The 18,028-nt window shown below is 51.5% G+C and overlaps 8 protein-coding genes across 8 annotated transcripts; 6 read left to right on the top strand and 2 right to left on the bottom strand.

The window, feature by feature from the left end:
* Positions 1–467: 467 nt before the first annotated feature.
* PV08_02208 (uncharacterized protein) lies at positions 468–2,330 on the bottom strand (the record flags this gene model as incomplete). Its single annotated transcript, XM_016376568.1, has 2 exons — positions 468–2,016; positions 2,074–2,330. 2 exons carry the CDS (start codon positions 2,328–2,330, stop codon positions 468–470), a joined length of 1,806 nt encoding a protein of 601 aa, XP_016241844.1.
* Positions 2,331–4,329: 1,999 nt separating this feature from the next.
* PV08_02207 (uncharacterized protein) lies at positions 4,330–6,128 on the top strand (the record flags this gene model as incomplete). The annotated part of the gene is made up of 3 exons (XM_016376567.1): positions 4,330–5,145; positions 5,223–5,545; positions 5,612–6,128. The coding sequence occupies 3 exons, from the start codon at positions 4,330–4,332 to the stop codon at positions 6,126–6,128; spliced, it is 1,656 nt and encodes a 551-aa protein (XP_016241843.1).
* Positions 6,129–6,485: 357 nt separating this feature from the next.
* On the bottom strand, positions 6,486–7,641 carry PV08_02206 (uncharacterized protein; the record flags this gene model as incomplete). Its single annotated transcript, XM_016376566.1, has 5 exons — positions 6,486–6,697; positions 6,753–6,905; positions 6,969–7,284; positions 7,340–7,545; positions 7,599–7,641. 5 exons carry the CDS (start codon positions 7,639–7,641, stop codon positions 6,486–6,488), a joined length of 930 nt encoding a protein of 309 aa, XP_016241842.1.
* Positions 7,642–8,155: 514 nt separating this feature from the next.
* On the top strand, positions 8,156–9,359 carry PV08_02205 (uncharacterized protein; the record flags this gene model as incomplete). Its single annotated transcript, XM_016376565.1, has 2 exons — positions 8,156–8,213; positions 8,662–9,359. 2 exons carry the CDS (start codon positions 8,156–8,158, stop codon positions 9,357–9,359), a joined length of 756 nt encoding a protein of 251 aa, XP_016241841.1.
* An 816-nt stretch (positions 9,360–10,175) lies between these two features.
* PV08_02204 (uncharacterized protein) lies at positions 10,176–10,628 on the top strand (the record flags this gene model as incomplete). The annotated part of the gene is made up of 2 exons (XM_016376564.1): positions 10,176–10,409; positions 10,542–10,628. 2 exons carry the CDS (start codon positions 10,176–10,178, stop codon positions 10,626–10,628), a joined length of 321 nt encoding a protein of 106 aa, XP_016241840.1.
* Positions 10,629–12,006: 1,378 nt separating this feature from the next.
* Positions 12,007–12,939, top strand: PV08_02203 (uncharacterized protein; the record flags this gene model as incomplete). The annotated part of the gene is made up of 1 exon (XM_016376563.1): positions 12,007–12,939. One exon carries the CDS (start codon positions 12,007–12,009, stop codon positions 12,937–12,939), a length of 933 nt encoding a protein of 310 aa, XP_016241839.1.
* A 1,300-nt stretch (positions 12,940–14,239) lies between these two features.
* On the top strand, positions 14,240–14,799 carry PV08_02202 (uncharacterized protein; the record flags this gene model as incomplete). The annotated part of the gene is made up of 5 exons (XM_016376562.1): positions 14,240–14,413; positions 14,516–14,530; positions 14,635–14,652; positions 14,714–14,731; positions 14,788–14,799. 5 exons carry the CDS (start codon positions 14,240–14,242, stop codon positions 14,797–14,799), a joined length of 237 nt encoding a protein of 78 aa, XP_016241838.1.
* A 1,190-nt stretch (positions 14,800–15,989) lies between these two features.
* Positions 15,990–17,721, top strand: PV08_02201 (uncharacterized protein; the record flags this gene model as incomplete). Its single annotated transcript, XM_016376561.1, has 4 exons — positions 15,990–16,578; positions 16,628–16,728; positions 16,779–17,558; positions 17,614–17,721. 4 exons carry the CDS (start codon positions 15,990–15,992, stop codon positions 17,719–17,721), a joined length of 1,578 nt encoding a protein of 525 aa, XP_016241837.1.
* Positions 17,722–18,028: the final 307 nt, after the last annotated feature.

Genomic DNA, 18,028 nt, shown 5'->3' with positions numbered 1-18,028 from the left:
TCGAAGTGTGGTTTGTATTTTGAGATAATCCTCAGTGTAGCAGCGAGATGCCCGCTTGATATTCTGACACGCGGCATTGAGTGTTGTTCCTCGTGAACGGGATTAGATTGGATATCAAAGTAAATAATATCGTGGTACAATCGCAGGAACGTATTTGCCACCCCTTTCGATTTGTGGAGACAATAAAATACTCAGGGATGTTCCAAATCCATGAGAACTTTTCCATTTTGAGCATTGTAGTCAGGACTTGTGCCTTTGCTGACAAAATATCAATCGAGGCCTCGTCGTTGATTCGTAGATTCGTAGTACTAAAACTCTGTCCAACTTGAAGTTTTATTCCCGACGTTGAAGTCTCTGTCATTCTTATTCAATACGATCCACCGGGTGGTCCATCGCTACACCGGAGTAACACTCACTCTCCATCATTGTGGCGCACCCATTTCAATTTTCTAGAGGCGAAAGAACACTTAGATCAAGCCCTTCTCGCGCTGCTTCATCTTCTTGACGTCAATATCTTTCCACAGTGCAGTTGAAACCAAAGTAATAGTGTACAGGCTGGTGGCGGCGATCAACATGAATCGTTGGGTCTCAGCATAAGACTTGTCGATGGCGATTCTGGTCGGAGACCCTACAGGGTAGCTGGCCTGAACAGTCAAGGATCCGTAGATACTAGCAAATTCCGACTGGGCACTGGCCGGAAGGTTGTCCAGCAGTTTCTGCGGGAAGATGCCGGTCCACATGGCGGCGGCGATGGCCTGTCCGATTGAACTTCCCACGTACGCCACCAATCCTTCCATGGCCAAAACTGCGGGAATGTGTTGGTGAGCCGAAACAGCCATGACGGTCATCTGTTCAGCAATAACGAGGGTACCGCCACCGAACGCAACGAAGATCTGGCACATGACAATGTAACCAATGTGAACTCCTGGCTGGCGGAAGTGGATCATGAGGCCGACGCCAAGGATTGTCATGGGCACTCCGAAGAAGAGCGCGTACCATTTAATGCGACCGTTGACCTTCAGGCAGATACCGAGGACGAGAGACCAGAAGCAGGCTCCCATGGTGTATATGTTGCCAATGTATGTCGCTTGTGTGACTGACTGTCTGAAGAGGACGATGTTGAGCGAATAGAAGTAGCTATCCCAGACGTACCAGGCGACGTAGATACTGGCGGCCATGATGTAAGTGGTGACGATTGTTCGATTCTTGAGCAAGGACCATGGAATAAAAGTAACCGGCGCAAGATACTTCTCATACAGCCCGAAAGCAACCACTAATAGACCTCCGAAAATGATAAAGCAGATGATGAGCGGGGAGCGCCATTCGTCGGCTTGGTACGAATACAAGCTGAATGATAGTAAAAACAAAGCCAGCCCCGAGCTGATGAGAAGCAGCCCAATGACATCAAACTCTCTCACGTAGTAAAGGAGAGTCTGGTAGGCGGTACCACGGCTTTGTCTGGCAGGGATAAGACCCATCTTGGCGGCCTTTTGTTGATTGAACCAGAAGAGGGCACAGAGTGGCGCGCAAATGATAGGAATCACAATGGCCCAGATTCCAAAGCCCCATCTGTAGCCGATGGTATCGAGGACACTGCTTGCAGCTGGTCCATATACCCAGGTGGTGATAAGGTAGGGTGATGATATAAAGGCAATCATGAAAGCTCGGTTTCTTAGTTTTGACGTATCGGCCACGAAGATGGTCATAGAGAAATCAATCCCTGTCGAACCAACCGAGTAAAAGACTTGGGCAGCACAGTATGTCTTGACGCCATTGCAGCCAGCCATCATCGCCAGTCCGAGCGTAATGGACGCAATCATGATCAAGAATGCTTGGGGTCGGCCCCAAATGTCGAGGATCTTGGCATAGGGAATCTTGAAGAGGCCCCCAATCAGGGAGGCAAGTATGCCAGTAGTTGCTGTCAAGGAATGAAGTTGAAATGAACTCGTTACGTACGGCGTCAAGGTACCAACTATACCCGAAGAGAACGCAAGCATGAATTCAACGATCCAGATCCTAAGGCGTACATTAGACGTTGGAGTCCTCATCACAGACGAGAAGAAAATTACTTACATGCCGTAAGCGAGGAGTAGATCTCTCCTGGTCCAGACCTCTGTCATGGCCTCCACACTGGCAACACCATGCTGCAGTCCACTCCCGGGGGTCTCGCCATCATCCTCGGAAGCAGTTGGACCCCCAGAAGAAGTCGCTTCCTTGTCTATGGAATGCTTGGCTTCAGAGTAGGGACCCTGGCTGACAGGGTCGTTGTGTCCATCTTGTTCAGCCTTCTCTGTGCCTCGCAGGAGAGAAGAAGGGAAACGGAACCTCATCTTTGCGGTGCCGACGAGGGATCCAGAGTATAGTGTACCACGCGCAATACTCTATTGATTCTGCAATTGGGAAGTCGGGACGCAGCCGAGCTTTAAAGCAGGCAAGAAGATAACAACATTATCATATCTAATCTCCTGATCGAGAGGCGTGTCCGATATTTGACGGAGACAAAGAGGTTTAATCCCCACGGAAAAAATGAGTGATCCATCCTCCTAGTGACCAGTTGGCGCTGCTAATATTGCCCAAGAAGAGAGCCACGAGGCTTATCTGGTGGGATTTGATGGCCAAGAATTCTGAGGTGGTGCAAAGAACTTCTGAGGTGGTATCTGTACAGGTCAGACCCCATTCCGCGTGTCACGATTGGATGGAAAAAGAGCCGCTTTGGTCCAAGACCCAGAACATGCTATCGAACATGCTATCTTAGCGTCGAGTCCCAAGCACTCATCCCGAATACCTACGCAAAGAAATGTAATGCTGCAAAAGTCTGTGCCTATTATCTTCTCGCGATAATTCATGCGTTTAGAATAGTCAATGACCAAGGAACGTTGCCGTGTAGAGCAAAGCCAAGATCCAATGTGTAGAATGAGACAATGCAATGTCGCTCCTGGGATTTCGCGTGTCAATCATGTCCAAGGCAACGCAACATTCTCCTGTGTCGCAGTGGTTTCTGGCGAGCTGAAGAATTTGAGTGGATTTTTCCGGTAGTGGTGGGGTTCTGATAGTCGTTTATGAGTAGGGAAATGGTTCCAAAAGTGGTCTGAAAGTAGGCCGAGCTGCGAAAACAATGTACAGAGAATCGGTTCAGCAAGACCACATGAGAAGCTCCCAGACAAGTGGTTAGTCAAATAAACCCCACAAGGATGAGGGAAAGTATGGCATCGGCAAACATGGCATCGACAAACATGGCATCGACAGAAACACGTTGTGTATAGCTCGACCGAGGACGTTGTCACTGCCAATTCTGTGTCTCTTCTCCCGGCAATATATATCCGGAGAACCCATTTTCTCAGAATGTCCGATGACGGTCGCTCGATGATGCATTATCATGGCGCAGGCTTCGGCTAGAGCCGCACTCTTCTTTTCAATCTTTTAACATCGCTGCTTCAGCGTAGGGTGTGCATATAGCCAGCTGCCAACTTACCCTGCCTATTTACCTTTCCTGAATCCTCTGGGTTTTGATGTGAGAACCAGTGGACTAAGGACTGCTATGAGGGATCCCGTGATGCGGGATGCAGCAGTCCCTCTCAACGTAAGCAACCATGTGGCAGAAGACTATAGCGGTCGGCTATCATTGCTAATCTCCCCCACATGGCGATACATACCACAACATTCTGTGGCGTCGGCCGTAGAATAATCAGTCTCAAGCAGCTCGTGAATCTTGCGACGGGGAAGCCTTTGTGATGGCACGATATCTATCCAGTAGAGAAGCAGACGGGGATTTGCAGCAGGTCTCTGCCGCGAAATCTGCCGGGTTCAACCCGAAGACTGGAAAGACGATGCTGCTCTCTGGTCAGAGAATGGCTTCTGAGAGAGCTCGCCAAGTGCTCAGGGTGAACAGAAGAGAGGCACTTCAAGCCGCTTGAGTTCGGAGAAACGGAGAAACGGAAAATACATTTTCCGGTGTATTAATATTGATGACTAAGCGGTCGCCCAATCATTCAAGGCCCCAGCACGTGCACAGCACGTGAAACGACGGCAGCGGCAGCGGCACCGCATCTTTGTTGCAGGATATCGCACTCCCCACTCGCCACCACTACCAGCCCCGGTCCGAGTCCTCCGAGTTCCCCCCGAAGACCACAGTCTGCTGTAAATTCCCCCTTCCATGCCATCGACATTGGAGCTCAGAAATGAATTCCCTCTCCATCTGTTCCCCATCCACCACTGACTGCATTGACCACTCGGCTCAATTTTCCGCAGATGCGGATCAGCCCGATATGAAAATCTGAGCGACATCAACAGGCTCGATCGACCACCAGACCCCAAAACCACCAAACCACCATGCCGTTCAGACCTCCTGAGAAGATGCTGTCCTCGGACGACGGCGTGGAATGTGGGCCATCGTCCGAACGCCAAGTCAGCCCGCCCAGCTCCGCTACCCCGGAGATCAAGGAAAGCCCTCAGATGAATCTCCTCTGGATCCCGCACGCCAACAGTGCCACTAAGGATGACGCGAAACCCGACCACCGGGAGATCAACCGGCGCGCTCAGCAGAATGCTTTCATGAAGCGAAGACAAGCTCGCCACGGTAAGGAACCACCACCACGCAGAGTCCGGACTACTCCATCTCTATCCTCGGGAGGCGTGGCGCCCATGAGCGCTGGAGCCACGCCTGAAGCGATGTACAGTCCCCAATCGTGGCCCCAAAGCACAAGCTTGACCACGACCATCAGTGCGTCACAGGACTATCAAGCCCCAAGTGTCAGGTCGTACCTAGATTCTCTCCGAATCGACCCATTCCAGAGCGGGAAGGTGACGATGGTTCCACAAATGGAGAATATATTCATGTATTACTTCACGACAATCATGCCGGCCGTCGAGCCGGTCCAGAGCGAGCGAGAAGAGTATAATTCGTGGCTGGTGCCTCTTACAGCTACCGAGCCTGCCTTGATGTATGCCCTGGTCGGGTGCATGGCGTATGACATCGAACAGGTCTCTGTGGTGGGCTTTGGTCCAAACTCGAGGAGGAACTTGACCCAAGAACGTGTCCATTATCGCATCAAGGCGATCCAGGCTCTCAATGAAGCCCTCGCAGACCCGAAGAAAGCCACAAGCCCATCGACGCTTATTGCGGTGCATTTTCTGCTTTGGCAAGAGGTACGTTTGTGTGTGTGTGTGTGGGTGGGCGCACATCTTTCTCCGCATCAAGCTGACATGACCTGTGTGATGTTTAGATCTTTGCGGGCGACGAATGTGTACATCTCGACGGTGTCAAAAGACTCCTCGAGCTCAGAGGCGGGTTCGACGGTATCCAGAGGAAGGCCATCGAGGCCATCATGGTCGGGTCATCTTGGCGGGCAATCAGGACTCGGACAAAACCACTTCTCCCTATGGTCAAGGACGACATGCCACTTAGCGACGAGGATTTCCTCCAGGTGCTTGCCGCAAGCGAGCCGAGCATCGCTAGACTCGGTGAAGGACTTTTGGAACCGCACATGAGACAGTTCTTCGACGATGAATTCTGGCAGCTTTTGCAGGACACACGACACGCCTGGGTGTAAGTTGAAGAGCCTTGCGTCCCCCTTATCAAGTGATATTCTTGTTCTGACGACCCCAAAAACAGATGCTTCGAACAAATTGGAATGCAGAAATTTGCCCCGGATGTGAAGAGACACATCAGCATCAAACGAGTCAACATCGATCACCGCCTTCTCTCATACCCGTTTGACCACTACGGTACTCCCCGAGCGATCCAAGAAGTCTGCCGACAGGCTCTCATTACGTTCTCGAATGCACACTACAACGTCATTCAGCCCAGCAGTAAGATCGCCCGCGGTCTTGTCCAGGACCTTAAGACGGCGCTCGAAGCGACAGACTTGCCATCGTGCTGGGGCCCCGCCCACGAAGCTCTGCTCTGGGTGCTGTTTGTAGGCGCCCACATGAGCTACGGAGAACGAGAGCGTCCGTGGTTCGTGGCGGCCCTGGTCCGAGTAACTCAAACCCTCCAACCCCGCGACTGGCTCCGGGTACGATCGTGGCTGGTCCGATTTTACTACTCGGACCGGGTATTCCAGGATTCGTTCCGCAGGATATGGGAAGAAGTTGAGACTCTCTCGACAATATTACCCAGATGGTTCTGAAGGTGAATTCCGATTTGAATAACTTGTCTCTCCTGATATTTTCTTGGGGGCAGAATGAACTGGCGCAACATAAAGGCATATGAGAAAATATCAGCATGATCGCGATCCCAATGACGACGATTATATTGGGCGCTGAGGTGAGCTGAGCATATTTGCATTGTTTCGGTTTTGGGAGGGAATCCGATATTTCATGTGTACATTGAGCCGGCGGTGGGAAAATTGGTTGCATGGCGAAAGAGAAGGAAATCATTTCGACTGTCATATTAATATATCCTTGTCTCTACAAGCTTGCAATGGTCCGTGAACTCCATCGCGCAACGTGCCGTGGCGGATGAAGTCAGATCACAGGTCTATTGCTTACAAATCGCCCGTTGTCTTGAGATAGGGCACCAAATCTTCCAGCAGAAACTGCTCGAGGCTGTGCAGCTTGACCCCGAGGCCGAGGACTTTTGGGTCAGGCAGTGTTACACCAGGATACGTGCCGGTCTTGTTGTACAAATTGAACATGATATCACGGGACTCGTTACCTGTCTTGGGGAGAATGACATATTTCGTGGGAACTCCAGCCACTATTGACTTCATTAGTAAGAAGTCAGCGGGATCAACTAGTCGCAAAAGACCCACCTCTTTCGATGGTCGCGCAAACTTCGCTAGGGGTGTGTATCGCGTCCATAGCGTAGAGATGCTGGTGTAACAAGGCCGCTTTCTTGGTCTCCCAATGGTCCAAGATGGCCTTGACGACAGCGGATAGGTCTCGTTGAACCCATAGCATGTGCACTACAAGAAGTTAGCTATCAGCCGGAGGACAGACTCCTCTCCAACCCCAGGTGGGAGCCGCACATCTCGTATTTTCTGCTATAATGGGCTGCCTGAATTCGAGGCCTTTACCGTCCTGGCTCTTCTTGACATGTCCTCTCAAAATCATGTTCTCGTAAAAATTGCCCGTGTAGACAAAAGCAGCAGGAAGGCCAATGCTCCGGATGAATCCGTCCACGCGGTGTTTGCCTTCGTAGATCTCACAGCAGACTTGGCCGCCAGATATTTCCAACGAGCTAGGGAGGGTGCTCCACACAAAGCATTGAACCCCAGCGGCGAGAGCGGCTTTGGCGGCATTCTTACCTTGCTCTTCCTCACTGGCTGGATCATCCTGGATGCTCTGAGAACGCGATCAGTCGACCAGTGGTAAGTACAGCAGGGAACGATCGACCGACAGAATCATAAAAGTTGGTGACCACAAATGCACCCCAGCACCCATTAAACGCCGCAGGTAAAGTCGATGGATCTGTTAAGTCGCCCTTCACCACTTCTGCACCGGCGTCGGAGAGGCTTCTTGCTGCTGGTGAGCTGGGGTGCCGCGTCAGGGCGCGGACGACATATTGGTCTGGGTGCTTGATAAGTAGTTTTGCGACAGAACCGCCTGCGTGGCCCAGTCAGCGACGTCGACATCATCGACGTTGAAGTAGAAAAAACCTTGGTTTCCAGTGGCCCCAGTGACCAGTATTCTCTTCGCCATTGCCGAGTCAAGTGTCTGTCTTCGCTCGGAGCCAGGTCAATTTCGTGAGGCGGTTTCAAGAGTCAGTCGTCGCAAAAAGCTTCAGCACAAGCAATGGAAGGCGTCCAAGAACAAACGTCCTGATTACAAACCTCTCATGAACGGCGGAATTTACCTCGACGCCCTTGCTGATCTCTAGTAGTGACAATATCTTCCCCGCGAACCAATGTGTGGAGAGATATTGTGCGGAGCACTGAGATCCATTATTTACTCGAACCAAGGTCAAGGCCACGGTAAAGACACATCGATGAGATACGACTAGCTGGATCCCGCAGCGATACTCGTAGATGCCTGCTGGTCGCAATAGCAGTCGAAGTCTCAGCTTCGAGTCGCTCAGATTAGACCTCGAGGCAGCGCATCCATATTGGGAATAGCGTGTTCTGTACACGCAGTTATTTTTATACTCGTATCCAGCTTCGTGGCCTGCGTTCCCTCCTCTATCTCAACACACACACCCCTTGTCATTGACCGCGTCATGCCCGACAAGCCAAGCTATGAAGCCTGGATATGCGACTGGCGACGCAATCCAGAAGGTGAGACGGAGTTCCGACACTCTGTGAAACCCTGGACGATGGTCATGACGTCTACAAGTCCGAGTCTCATGCTGTCTGTTCAGTGACAACAGCAGGGCAACCCGTAGGTAACGTACCTGGCGGTGATGATGTCCCTCGATGGCTGCGCAGCTTTCTTCATATATACCTCCCTGTGTCCTGGGGGCTCCCTAGAGATCTTCTACCAAACTCACACCACAGTGAACCATGCATGTCCACATCTTATCCTGCCTCCTGTTGAGCGCTGCTCCGGCGCTGGCCATCCCCACCGCCTGACTTTGGCTTCCCCGAGGCCCCGAACCATACGGAACTATCGGTTACCTACCAAGACGGAGGAAAATCTGTCGTGGTCACAGAGGCGGAACTTTTTGGCGTAGGCAGTGAGAACATATTTCGCTCGTCTCCCGATCCACTGGCTTACTGATCGCAGTCCCCGCCAATGAGCCCATCGTTGCTCTTGAGACCTCCAGCTACGATTCGATTGCCAGCTACAATGGCTCCTACGTCCTCTTCATGGTCGACCCAGATGCAAGATACCCCTCGAGCCCCAGCCTGCGATTCCTCCTGCATTGGCTGCAGACTGATATGACGGCTGCTCCAATGTCCTCTGACGGCACCAGTCGTCTCGTGAATACCACATCCCCACGAGTCCCGTACATCGGACCTGCGCCTCCTACCAATTCGTCTGCCCATCGCTATATCCTCTACGCTTTCTTCCAGCACGACAACTTCTCATTCCCTTCTAGTTTTGAGGGCATAGGTGCCGCAAACCGAACGAGATTCAACGTTACAAGATTCTTGGACGAGTCGAATTTGGGACAGAGTCCAGCGGCGGCTATGTACTACTATGCCAGTAACGAAACTCAAGTACCGCAAGACTTCACAGCCGCAGGAGGGGGGACATACCCGGGTGGAAATGGAGACATGGTCACATCTGGCCCTGGTCCCAGTGTGACTCTTTCCTCGACTCCTGCGAGTGCTTCGGCTTCCATGACTGGATCAGCTAGCTCAACAGCGGCAGGATCGGCGGCGTCAGCATCAAGCACGGGTGCGGCTGGGAAAGTAAATGTAGGATCTGGGGTGTTGTTGGGCAGCATGATGGTGCTTCTCAATCTGAATCTAGTGTGAGATGGACTCGCGAGTAGCCAGGATCTGCGCCAGTCTCTCCCCTAGGACATGTGTCCTCTGGCGATCTGTTCGTCGCACAGGGGCCGATCAAGTTTCAAACTCGGTAGCATATTAGGAATGAAATGCAGTTTGTTGAAGAGATCTTTGAAAGACCTACGCCGCCGATGTCCAGGTCCGAGATATTACCTTGATATTCGCCTGCGGCTTCTTACAAATTACCGGTACCTGTCGATGGTCCAAAAAACCGCGCAGCCAAAAGCACCCACCGTCAGATACTGATTAGTTACTTGGACGGGAGAATTCGGTGCCCCATGATGCCCCACGGTGTTCATGATCCAGTTTACCAGTAGGTTATCACGGGGAGGCAGTTCTAGGTGGCCTGAGAGAGACTCTGCAGGTACCGCAAGAGTACCTTTTGCCCGCGAGTCCAATGGGCGATGGTCGGAAGACACGGCGGAAGCGGCAGCGGACATCACACCACCAACAGTCAACCACACACGCCATGGGATTCGCTCGGTCAACAGCCTGTTCTGGACGGCCAGACGACTCCCAGAATGCGCAGAAGTTCTCCCTTTTAGGGATGGGAAATGACATATAATCTGTCTCGTGCCAGCGACTTCGAAGAAGCACCCGCGGTCTTACTCTACCCTCTTCTTCCTATCGCATCTTCAACTATACCGAACTACAGCCCTCCCAGGATCTAGCGGAGCCTTCTGACCAACACTCTATTATAAGTACCTGCATGCCTTAGTTGTCCCTGTACGGCGTCTTCATTTGTACCATCTACCTACACAAAACCCAGCCGACCGCAGCACGATGAAATCAGCAGCTCTCCTATCATCTGCGAGACTACGACTAGGTCGGGCGAGCATCATATCCCGCTCTCTCTCGACGACAGCGATCCGCGCCATGCCCACTGCCATTGCGAGGGCTGAGAGAGAAGCCGACCTGAAAAAGCACCCAGAGAGCGCACTGACACAAGAAAAGTCGCCCGATCGACCAGGAAATCGGCATTGGACGGCAGAAAAGGCCACCGACAGCGAACAGGATGTAAGCCATGCTAGACCCGACTCACTCTTTTAATCACTGTTTTAATCCCTGGCTTTGTCTTTTTTGTCTCCCTTTCACTCGTAGTATCACGATAAACGAGACACTAACGTCTGATGTCTCTTTCGACTTTAGATCCACGCCGACAAGGAAGCCGTTTTTGAAGCGAAAGACGAAACCGTCGCAAAGCAACACGAGAACACCACAAACCCAAACATGTAAGCGGTACCCCAAACGAGACCAAGATGAAATCAAGTAAGACAGACGGGCGCGCGGCCGCTTTCTTCTTTTTCTTCTTCAAGATCAGTCTGTCCTGAGCGAGTCTGGGTAGGATTTGCTAACAGTCTCTTCTTTTCTCTGTTGCAGGCACAGGCATCCATTTGGAGACACAAACTTCGGGGCCGTGGATACGTTATTGTTTTGAAACAGCAGCAATTATGATGCATTGATTGATTGGTGATCCATTTTTTGCGCACGGAGTTTGACGGCGCGAGGAATCGCGGTGATGACTATGCACTTGCGACGACCCCCTGAACATATGATTCTGGCCATTGGCGACAGATGTCTTTGGTTTCTCGTCGAGATACACTGCTGTCCGGGACGAATACTCCTGTTCGTGGACAACGAAAGAAGGATATGCTGTTGATCACACCATGTTCGAGGAACAACTAGCACTACATGCCATATCCATATAGCGGGACTGAATATGTAAATGCTCGAAAGACCATCATGACATTTTGTGCTCTTGCCAGGGTTGATTGATGCCGAGATCTCCTTCGTCGCCTTTTCCAGACAGTACCGGACAGACAAAACGGCTCTCCAGAAGGTGCGCTGGGGGGATGCCAAAAACAGGATCCCTATGACAACCTAGTCCTCTACATGCACGGGTTGAGGGGGTGCTGGCCGAGACGTGTTTTGTCCATTGCCACGATTCTCTCGTAGCCGTAGGTGTTTGGAAACACCATCGACGTCATGGGCGTATACACACGGCGCGTTCAGTGTATTCTTTGAGGTCTTTTCAGTGCTCGTAATCTGCCTGACGCCCTTCTCCAGTTCCAGGTGTAGACTGCCAACCTAGCTCGTCGTCATCCTCGCTGAATAATTCTGCGAGAAGGGCGTATGTCCCTTCCGGTAGGATGTCTCTTGTGGCAGGTTAGGGATGACGATGCGCGGAGATGCATAGAGATCTGTGCGGAAGCCTAGGCCCAGAGTAGAAGAGTGTAGGTGCTCAAATAGTTGATGAATAATTCTCTTCACGCCGCTACAACCACAGAGAAGCGCGTAGAGGTAAATGAGCAAGTGGCCGCTATATCGACCTTACATAAGGGTCCGTGTATGCAAGCCAAGCGCAGCGACCAGGAGGAAGTAAAGCATCTTAGATCCTGAGGCTAAATTCTCACCATACGAGGCATCACCATAGCCCCGCGGAGTGACGTGAAGCATTGTTGTCCCCCCGCTTGTGTATATAAGATGCCTCACAGGATGGCCATGAAAGCATCAATCCATCCACTTGGGCTTGGGCTTTTGAAGGTGCATCACCGCGACCGATACTAGTTAGCTCGACTCATACAAGCTCGACTGATACAAACAAAACTTGACAATGTCTACTCCAGCTATTCAAGGGAGAAGAATCGCAATAATCGGCGCCAGCGGCCAACTGGGGAAGCCGACCGTCCAAGCACTTCTAGGACTGGGAGCCCATACCGTCACCGCCATCCAGCGCCTGGACGCCACAAGTACCTTTCCTGCAGCGGTTGAAGTCAAGAAGGGGAATCTGGACGACGAAAATTTCCTCGCTGCTGCACTACAAGGCCAGGATGCGGTTGTTTTGATGCCGCCCTTACCACAGCTGATCCAGATCCAAGAGCCAGCCATCCGAGCGGCTGCGAAGGCCAGAGTGCCTTATATCTTCCCTTCCGAGTTCGGTCCGGACCCGTTTGCCGGACAGCTTCTGGAAGAAAACGAACTCCTTGTCACGAAGAAGAGAGTTCGTGACCTGGTCGAAGAACTCGGGGTGAGCAACTGGGTTTCTGTCGTGGTAGGCCCCTGGTTGGAGTTCGGTCTTTCGACGGGCCTGTGGGGGGTCGACGCAAAGGCTCGCAAGGCAACGCTCTGGAAAGGCGCCGAGGGCAAAGCCAGCGTCGCGACTGTCGCACACACTGCCGAAGCCCTTGCTGCGACTCTGAGCCTGCCAGAGGCGGATTTGGCAAAATACAAAAACAACGCTGTGTACGCCGCGTCATTCAGCCTGACGCAGCGGGAGATACTCGACGCCGTCCAGCGCGCAGATGGCACGACAGATGCAGATTGGGACATCCAGATTCGAGATCTGAACGACGTTGCCAGGGACTACGAAGAGAAAATCAAGGCAGGTGACAGTGTGGCTCCGTATGAGAAGTTCTATGTCACACACTTCATCGAGGGGCACGGTGGGGACTTCAGTGACAAGATCGATGCCACAGAGCTGGAGAAACTGGGACGGCTAGGACTCCATACCGAGGATCTCCAAGAGGTAGTAAAGGCTTTCATCTAGGAAATAAACACTGGGGTATGTGTACTAGGGGCAAAAATGGGATCTCTTTACGTGATTGCTTGAGATCTATTTACGTGATTCCTGTCTGATAGGCGAACCCCACGTTTCTTACCCCCTTCCTAATTGGGAAGTCTGTTCGAGATGTTGGGTTGAGGACAAGCTCAGTCACCTACACTCAAGCATTCCTTGCACCTATATCGCTCTTTCATGCATTTCTATCAGTACCAGCTTCGAGGTGGAAACTGGAAATCTTGCCCGACATACAGAATCATCATGTTGGATCCGTGCTTGCCGGCTTTAGCGCCAACTCGGTGCTAAGCTTGATCAATGTTGAGGTTACAGTTGGACATGAAAGTTTCAAGCTTATCAACGCCACTACTGTGACTAATTAGGATCCTACGGGAGCTTCAATCTCCAGTGGCCATGATGAACATCCAAGTCTCTCCCGGTGTGCTGGACTGTTCACCCGTCGTTCCTGAGTCTGATCAGATGATCTTTTCAATTATCAAGTTTGTTTGAGAGCGTCGGCGTGAAATGAAGCTCCCCTGCCTGCCCGGGAACGGGTCCTCGATACCGAATCTGTTCCCGATTTCCACTTGACCGTTGACCATGTGTCTGAGCTTTGGACTAGACAAAGCTCTCCTCTGAACTCTAACCGCACCTTTGAACTCTAACAGCGACTTCCTTGGGGCTAATTACCTAGGCTGTCGGGCTTCATCCAAATGCCGAGAGCAGCCCGACTCCGACCTCAACATCAGAACTCACCGTCTCCTGGACATACTGTTATGAGGCGATCCGCAGTTGCTCAGGCGTCAGAGGAAAAGCGATAGCCATATTAAGGGACGTCCCCGTCTACAAACGCAACCTCTGCAGTGGTTCGGGATCATCCAGGACAGTGAGTGGTATCTGGTGGGTAGAGCTATCACTCAATAGCTCAGACGGCGACACGTCCTCAGCACCGTCTTTCACCGTTAGTCTGCAGCGAGATGTAACCGCTCTGGGAAAGGAGCCAGCAACTTGCGAGCTTTGGGCAATCGGTATGCCTGCCACTTCAAAATATCCAATAGCTGCGTCACGAGGCTTTCTCCTATGAGCAGGAAGCTCAAGGTACCTTTCGGATCGGTGTTCAGGCTTTCATCGAACTCGGCATGGATTAAGGCTTTGTCTGCCGACGACCGAATCCTCGTGGACATAAAAGCCCTGAGAGTCGGTCGTGAATCACCAGCTTCATCCTTCTATAATCATCTCTTTCAAAGTTCCAAAGAGCGCTCTTCCCAAAATCCCAACCTCTGCAGCCACCATGCACTTCGCCAAAGTTCTTGTATTCAGCTTCATCGGCGCAGCTCTCGCGATACCCTCCCCTTTTGAGGCTCCCAAACCCCGGATCATCACACGTGATGTTTTGAAGCTTGAGAAGCGCGACTTCGATCCAACTGTCATTTCCGAAAGGCCACACCCCAACAATCCATTGATGGTACGACAGGATTGTAGCCCGTGTGAGAATAGATATTGTTCTTGTGGGCTGGTAGGTTTTGACTCACTCCCCGTAGATGATATTAGCTGATTATAAGAACAGTATGAGAGTGATAATGTAAGTTTCCTCCATCCTCGAGTCTTGTGAAGAACCCATCGAGCTTCTTGATGATGACTTGATCGTCGCGGACGTCGGAACACTGACATCGTCTATACGCATAGGGCCCGGTTTGCTGCGAGGTAAGTGATCAATTCTCAGACCATAAGGCAATGACGATGGTATTCTGACAATACATGACAGTCAGACTGGTGTGGAGCGGTATGATCCCTTGAACTTGCAGCTTATAGATTCGCACGCTCATAACCACCAAATAGCTCTGCCGTTAGAAAGGTGCAGTATGTGTTCTATGGTCAATCAGAGTGCCAGCAGAGTCCCCCTGCGCAATCTGGGTTTCCAAGGGGTGAAATTACAAGCGATCGCTGGCTGCTCAGGTCCGGAGAAAGCTTACTCGAACACAACAGGAGTCGCCATCACATTGTACAGAGCAAGGAACTGGGGGAAGGCGAGTTGTCTGCTCCCAGAGCACACATCCATAGTCACTCATTCTCAATTCGTGGATAGCCATAAATCATTGTTCCCCACGCCAATCTTTGTGTTTGTGCAGATCAGGGACTGCGTAGGACACTGGTGCTCCCCCGAGTCTCGGGGAGTAGTGGTGGTGGCTTGAAGCGGCGCCTCGAGAGAGTTAAAAGGGTGGCCGCTTTATGATTCTCATCTTTAGAGGTCATTATGTACTTCAGTTGACTTATTAGTCCTCTTCACGCCGCTATAACCACATTACCAGGCACTGGACGGTGAACTTTGAGCAGTACAACACTAGGTATTTGTCCAGATACCATGAACCTCATCAACTTTAATCTCTTATGGCATGGATGGCATTCTTATACACACGCAAGATTCCTCACCTACTTTGGCCGCTACGATGATGCAGGTAGGTGATCCACACAGTCCTGAGAGCGCGTCTCGGTGAGTGGGTGTTTTCCACAAAACCATGTCCTGGTCAATGACTGTCCTCATTCATACCAGGACGACTGTCACAGTTGCTGGAGACGTTATGAATGCCATCTCGGGCCTGCCAACTAAACAGTGGCTTTCAAGATGAGCATCTGCCTGTCAAAGGATCTAAAGTTGCCCCTACTTTGTACATTGCGCGGACATTCTACGACGCAATGGCGACCTACCCGGGTGATTCTTCTGCCATGCCAACACCCAGAAAGCACAGGACACTCTCTCGACTCTTCAACTACTGCTCTATTTAAAGACTCGGTATCATTTCCGCCGGCCGCGGGCTCAATTCCGGTTGCAGGAGTGAGTAAGTACTTCTGAGTCCGGAGGCACCTCCCTCCTTACCCCACACTCTGAACGTTTACCCCATGCTCTCTGTCTCCATGTATACCTTCGGCAAGTCAACTGGTGGGTTGTTTCCGCCAGCACTAGACAGAACAAAAAGGCAAACCTCCAGAACCTTACGACTCTTTTGCACCGAGGTGGAATCTGACCAGGTCGCCCGGGAAAGATGTTGACTGATCAACTCCTGGCCAAGTTCAAAGAACATCCGTACTTGTACGTGCTGTATCTGATTGCCGCTCTCGTCACGAGCCGGGCACTTTTCAATAGATACGGCCATGGTATCAGCCGCATCCCGGGTCCATTCCTGGCTTCTTGCACGGATCTGTGGCGGGTTTTTGTCGTATGGCAGAGACGGCCGGAACTGAAACACATCAAACTTCATCAACGACATGGTCCGCTAGTTCGACTGGGTCCGCGGGCAGTATCTATCTCAGATCCCGCGGCCATTCAAATCATCTACGCGCTGAATTCTGGCTTCACCAAGTCAGAGTTCTATCCTGTCCAACAGACCATCGCCAAGGGTCGTCGACTCCTGACACTATTTACTTCCACCGACGAGAAATTTCATGCCAAACTGAGACGGGCAGTCAACAATGCATATGCTATGAGCACCTTGGTGCAATTCGAGCCTCTGGTTGATTCCACGGTGCTGGAATTCTTGAATCAGCTGGAGAAGAGGTTCGCCGATCGAGCTGGGCCTGCTGGCGTTTGTGACTTTAGCAAATGGCTGCAATACTACGCATTTGACGTGATAGGTGAGCAGACCTCCTGGAATACTCCGCTGCAGAGCTGATCGCTGTGCAGGCGAGCTTACATACTCGAAACGCTTGGGGTTTATCGAGAGGGGGAGAGATGTCGACAACATCATCAAGGATCTACAATGGTTACTCAATTACGCAGCGGTGGTGAGTGAGGATCCACTAAGACTTGCAATATCTCGTTGATCCTACTATAGGTCGGTCAACTCCCTATTCTGGACAGACTATTTCTCAAAAACCCTCTTCGTCTGACTGCAAGCAAATACAACCTGCTCAACTCGAACTCGCCTGTTGTCAACTTTGCACGGAGCAGAATTGCGGCGAGACCAGATGTGGCAGAAGGAAACGAAAAAATTCCCGCCGGGCCCGATGGCAAGCCTGGACGAAGGGACTTCCTTTCAAGATTCTACGAAGCTCATCGCAAAGACCCCGAATTCATGACCCATGACCGGGTCCTGGCGGTGACGGTAGCCAACATGTTTGCCGGGTCAGACACAACAGCCATCACGCTCCGTGCCATCTTCTACAACCTCCTGAGAAACCCTGGCGACATGAAGAGGTTGATGGAAGAATTGAAGGAAGTGCCAGCCAGCGAGGAAGGGCTGTTGGCTTGGAATGACGTGCGAGACCTTCCGTATCTCAACGCTGTCATCAAGGAGACACTGCGATGCCATCCCGCTGCCGGCTTGACTTTGGAGCGAATTGTGCCTGCTGGTGGCGTGACAATCTGTGGCGCGTTCATTCCGGCAGGAACTATTGTGGGATGTAATGCGTGGACAGTCCATCGAGATGGTCTGTTTGGAGAACGAACCGACCTGTACCGGCCTCAACGGTGGATAGATGCATCGACCGAGCAGAAGCGAATCATGGACAACACAATCTTCACATTCGGCGCAGGATCCCGGACGTGCATTGGGAAGAACATTAGCTTACTGGAGATGTACAAGCTCGTTCCGGCTCTTTTGCTCAGATTCGAGGTAAGTCGTGGTCTGTGGTGCGAGGGTCACGTAGAGACTGATATGATACTTGCAGCTCGAACTTGCCGACCCCTCTAAACCCTGGAAGCTGCATAATGCCTGGTTTGTCAAGCAGGAGGATTTCAAGGTGCGATTAAAGAGTAGGAAGAAGCATCGGTCGTGATGTTCATGTAGTTGTGGGAGAGGCCTGGAATGGGAGATGGGTACCTAGAACATAGGTCTCTTTTCTTACTTTTCTTTCTTTTTTCGTCATCTCCTCTCCACACTATCCTCCCCCTCCTCCTCCTCTTCTGTCTCTAGACACATGAGTGAATATGTCCTTGTATCCGCCTGATCATGTGCCTCCACGTGATATGATGTCAACCACCCGGAACATCTAAAGATCCGAAGTTGGAGATCATTGAATCGGCAAATGCTTCAACCCCTCAATTCGTCAGTCCATCACAATCCAGTTCATCCATCAACACCCA

The sequence above is a fragment of the Exophiala spinifera genome, assembly GCF_000836115.1.
Source record: "Exophiala spinifera strain CBS 89968 unplaced genomic scaffold supercont1.1, whole genome shotgun sequence".
NCBI lineage: Eukaryota > Fungi > Ascomycota > Eurotiomycetes > Chaetothyriales > Herpotrichiellaceae > Exophiala > Exophiala spinifera.
The sequence above is the reverse complement of the archived record's forward strand: the minus strand, read 5'-3'. Positions and strand labels throughout refer to the sequence as shown.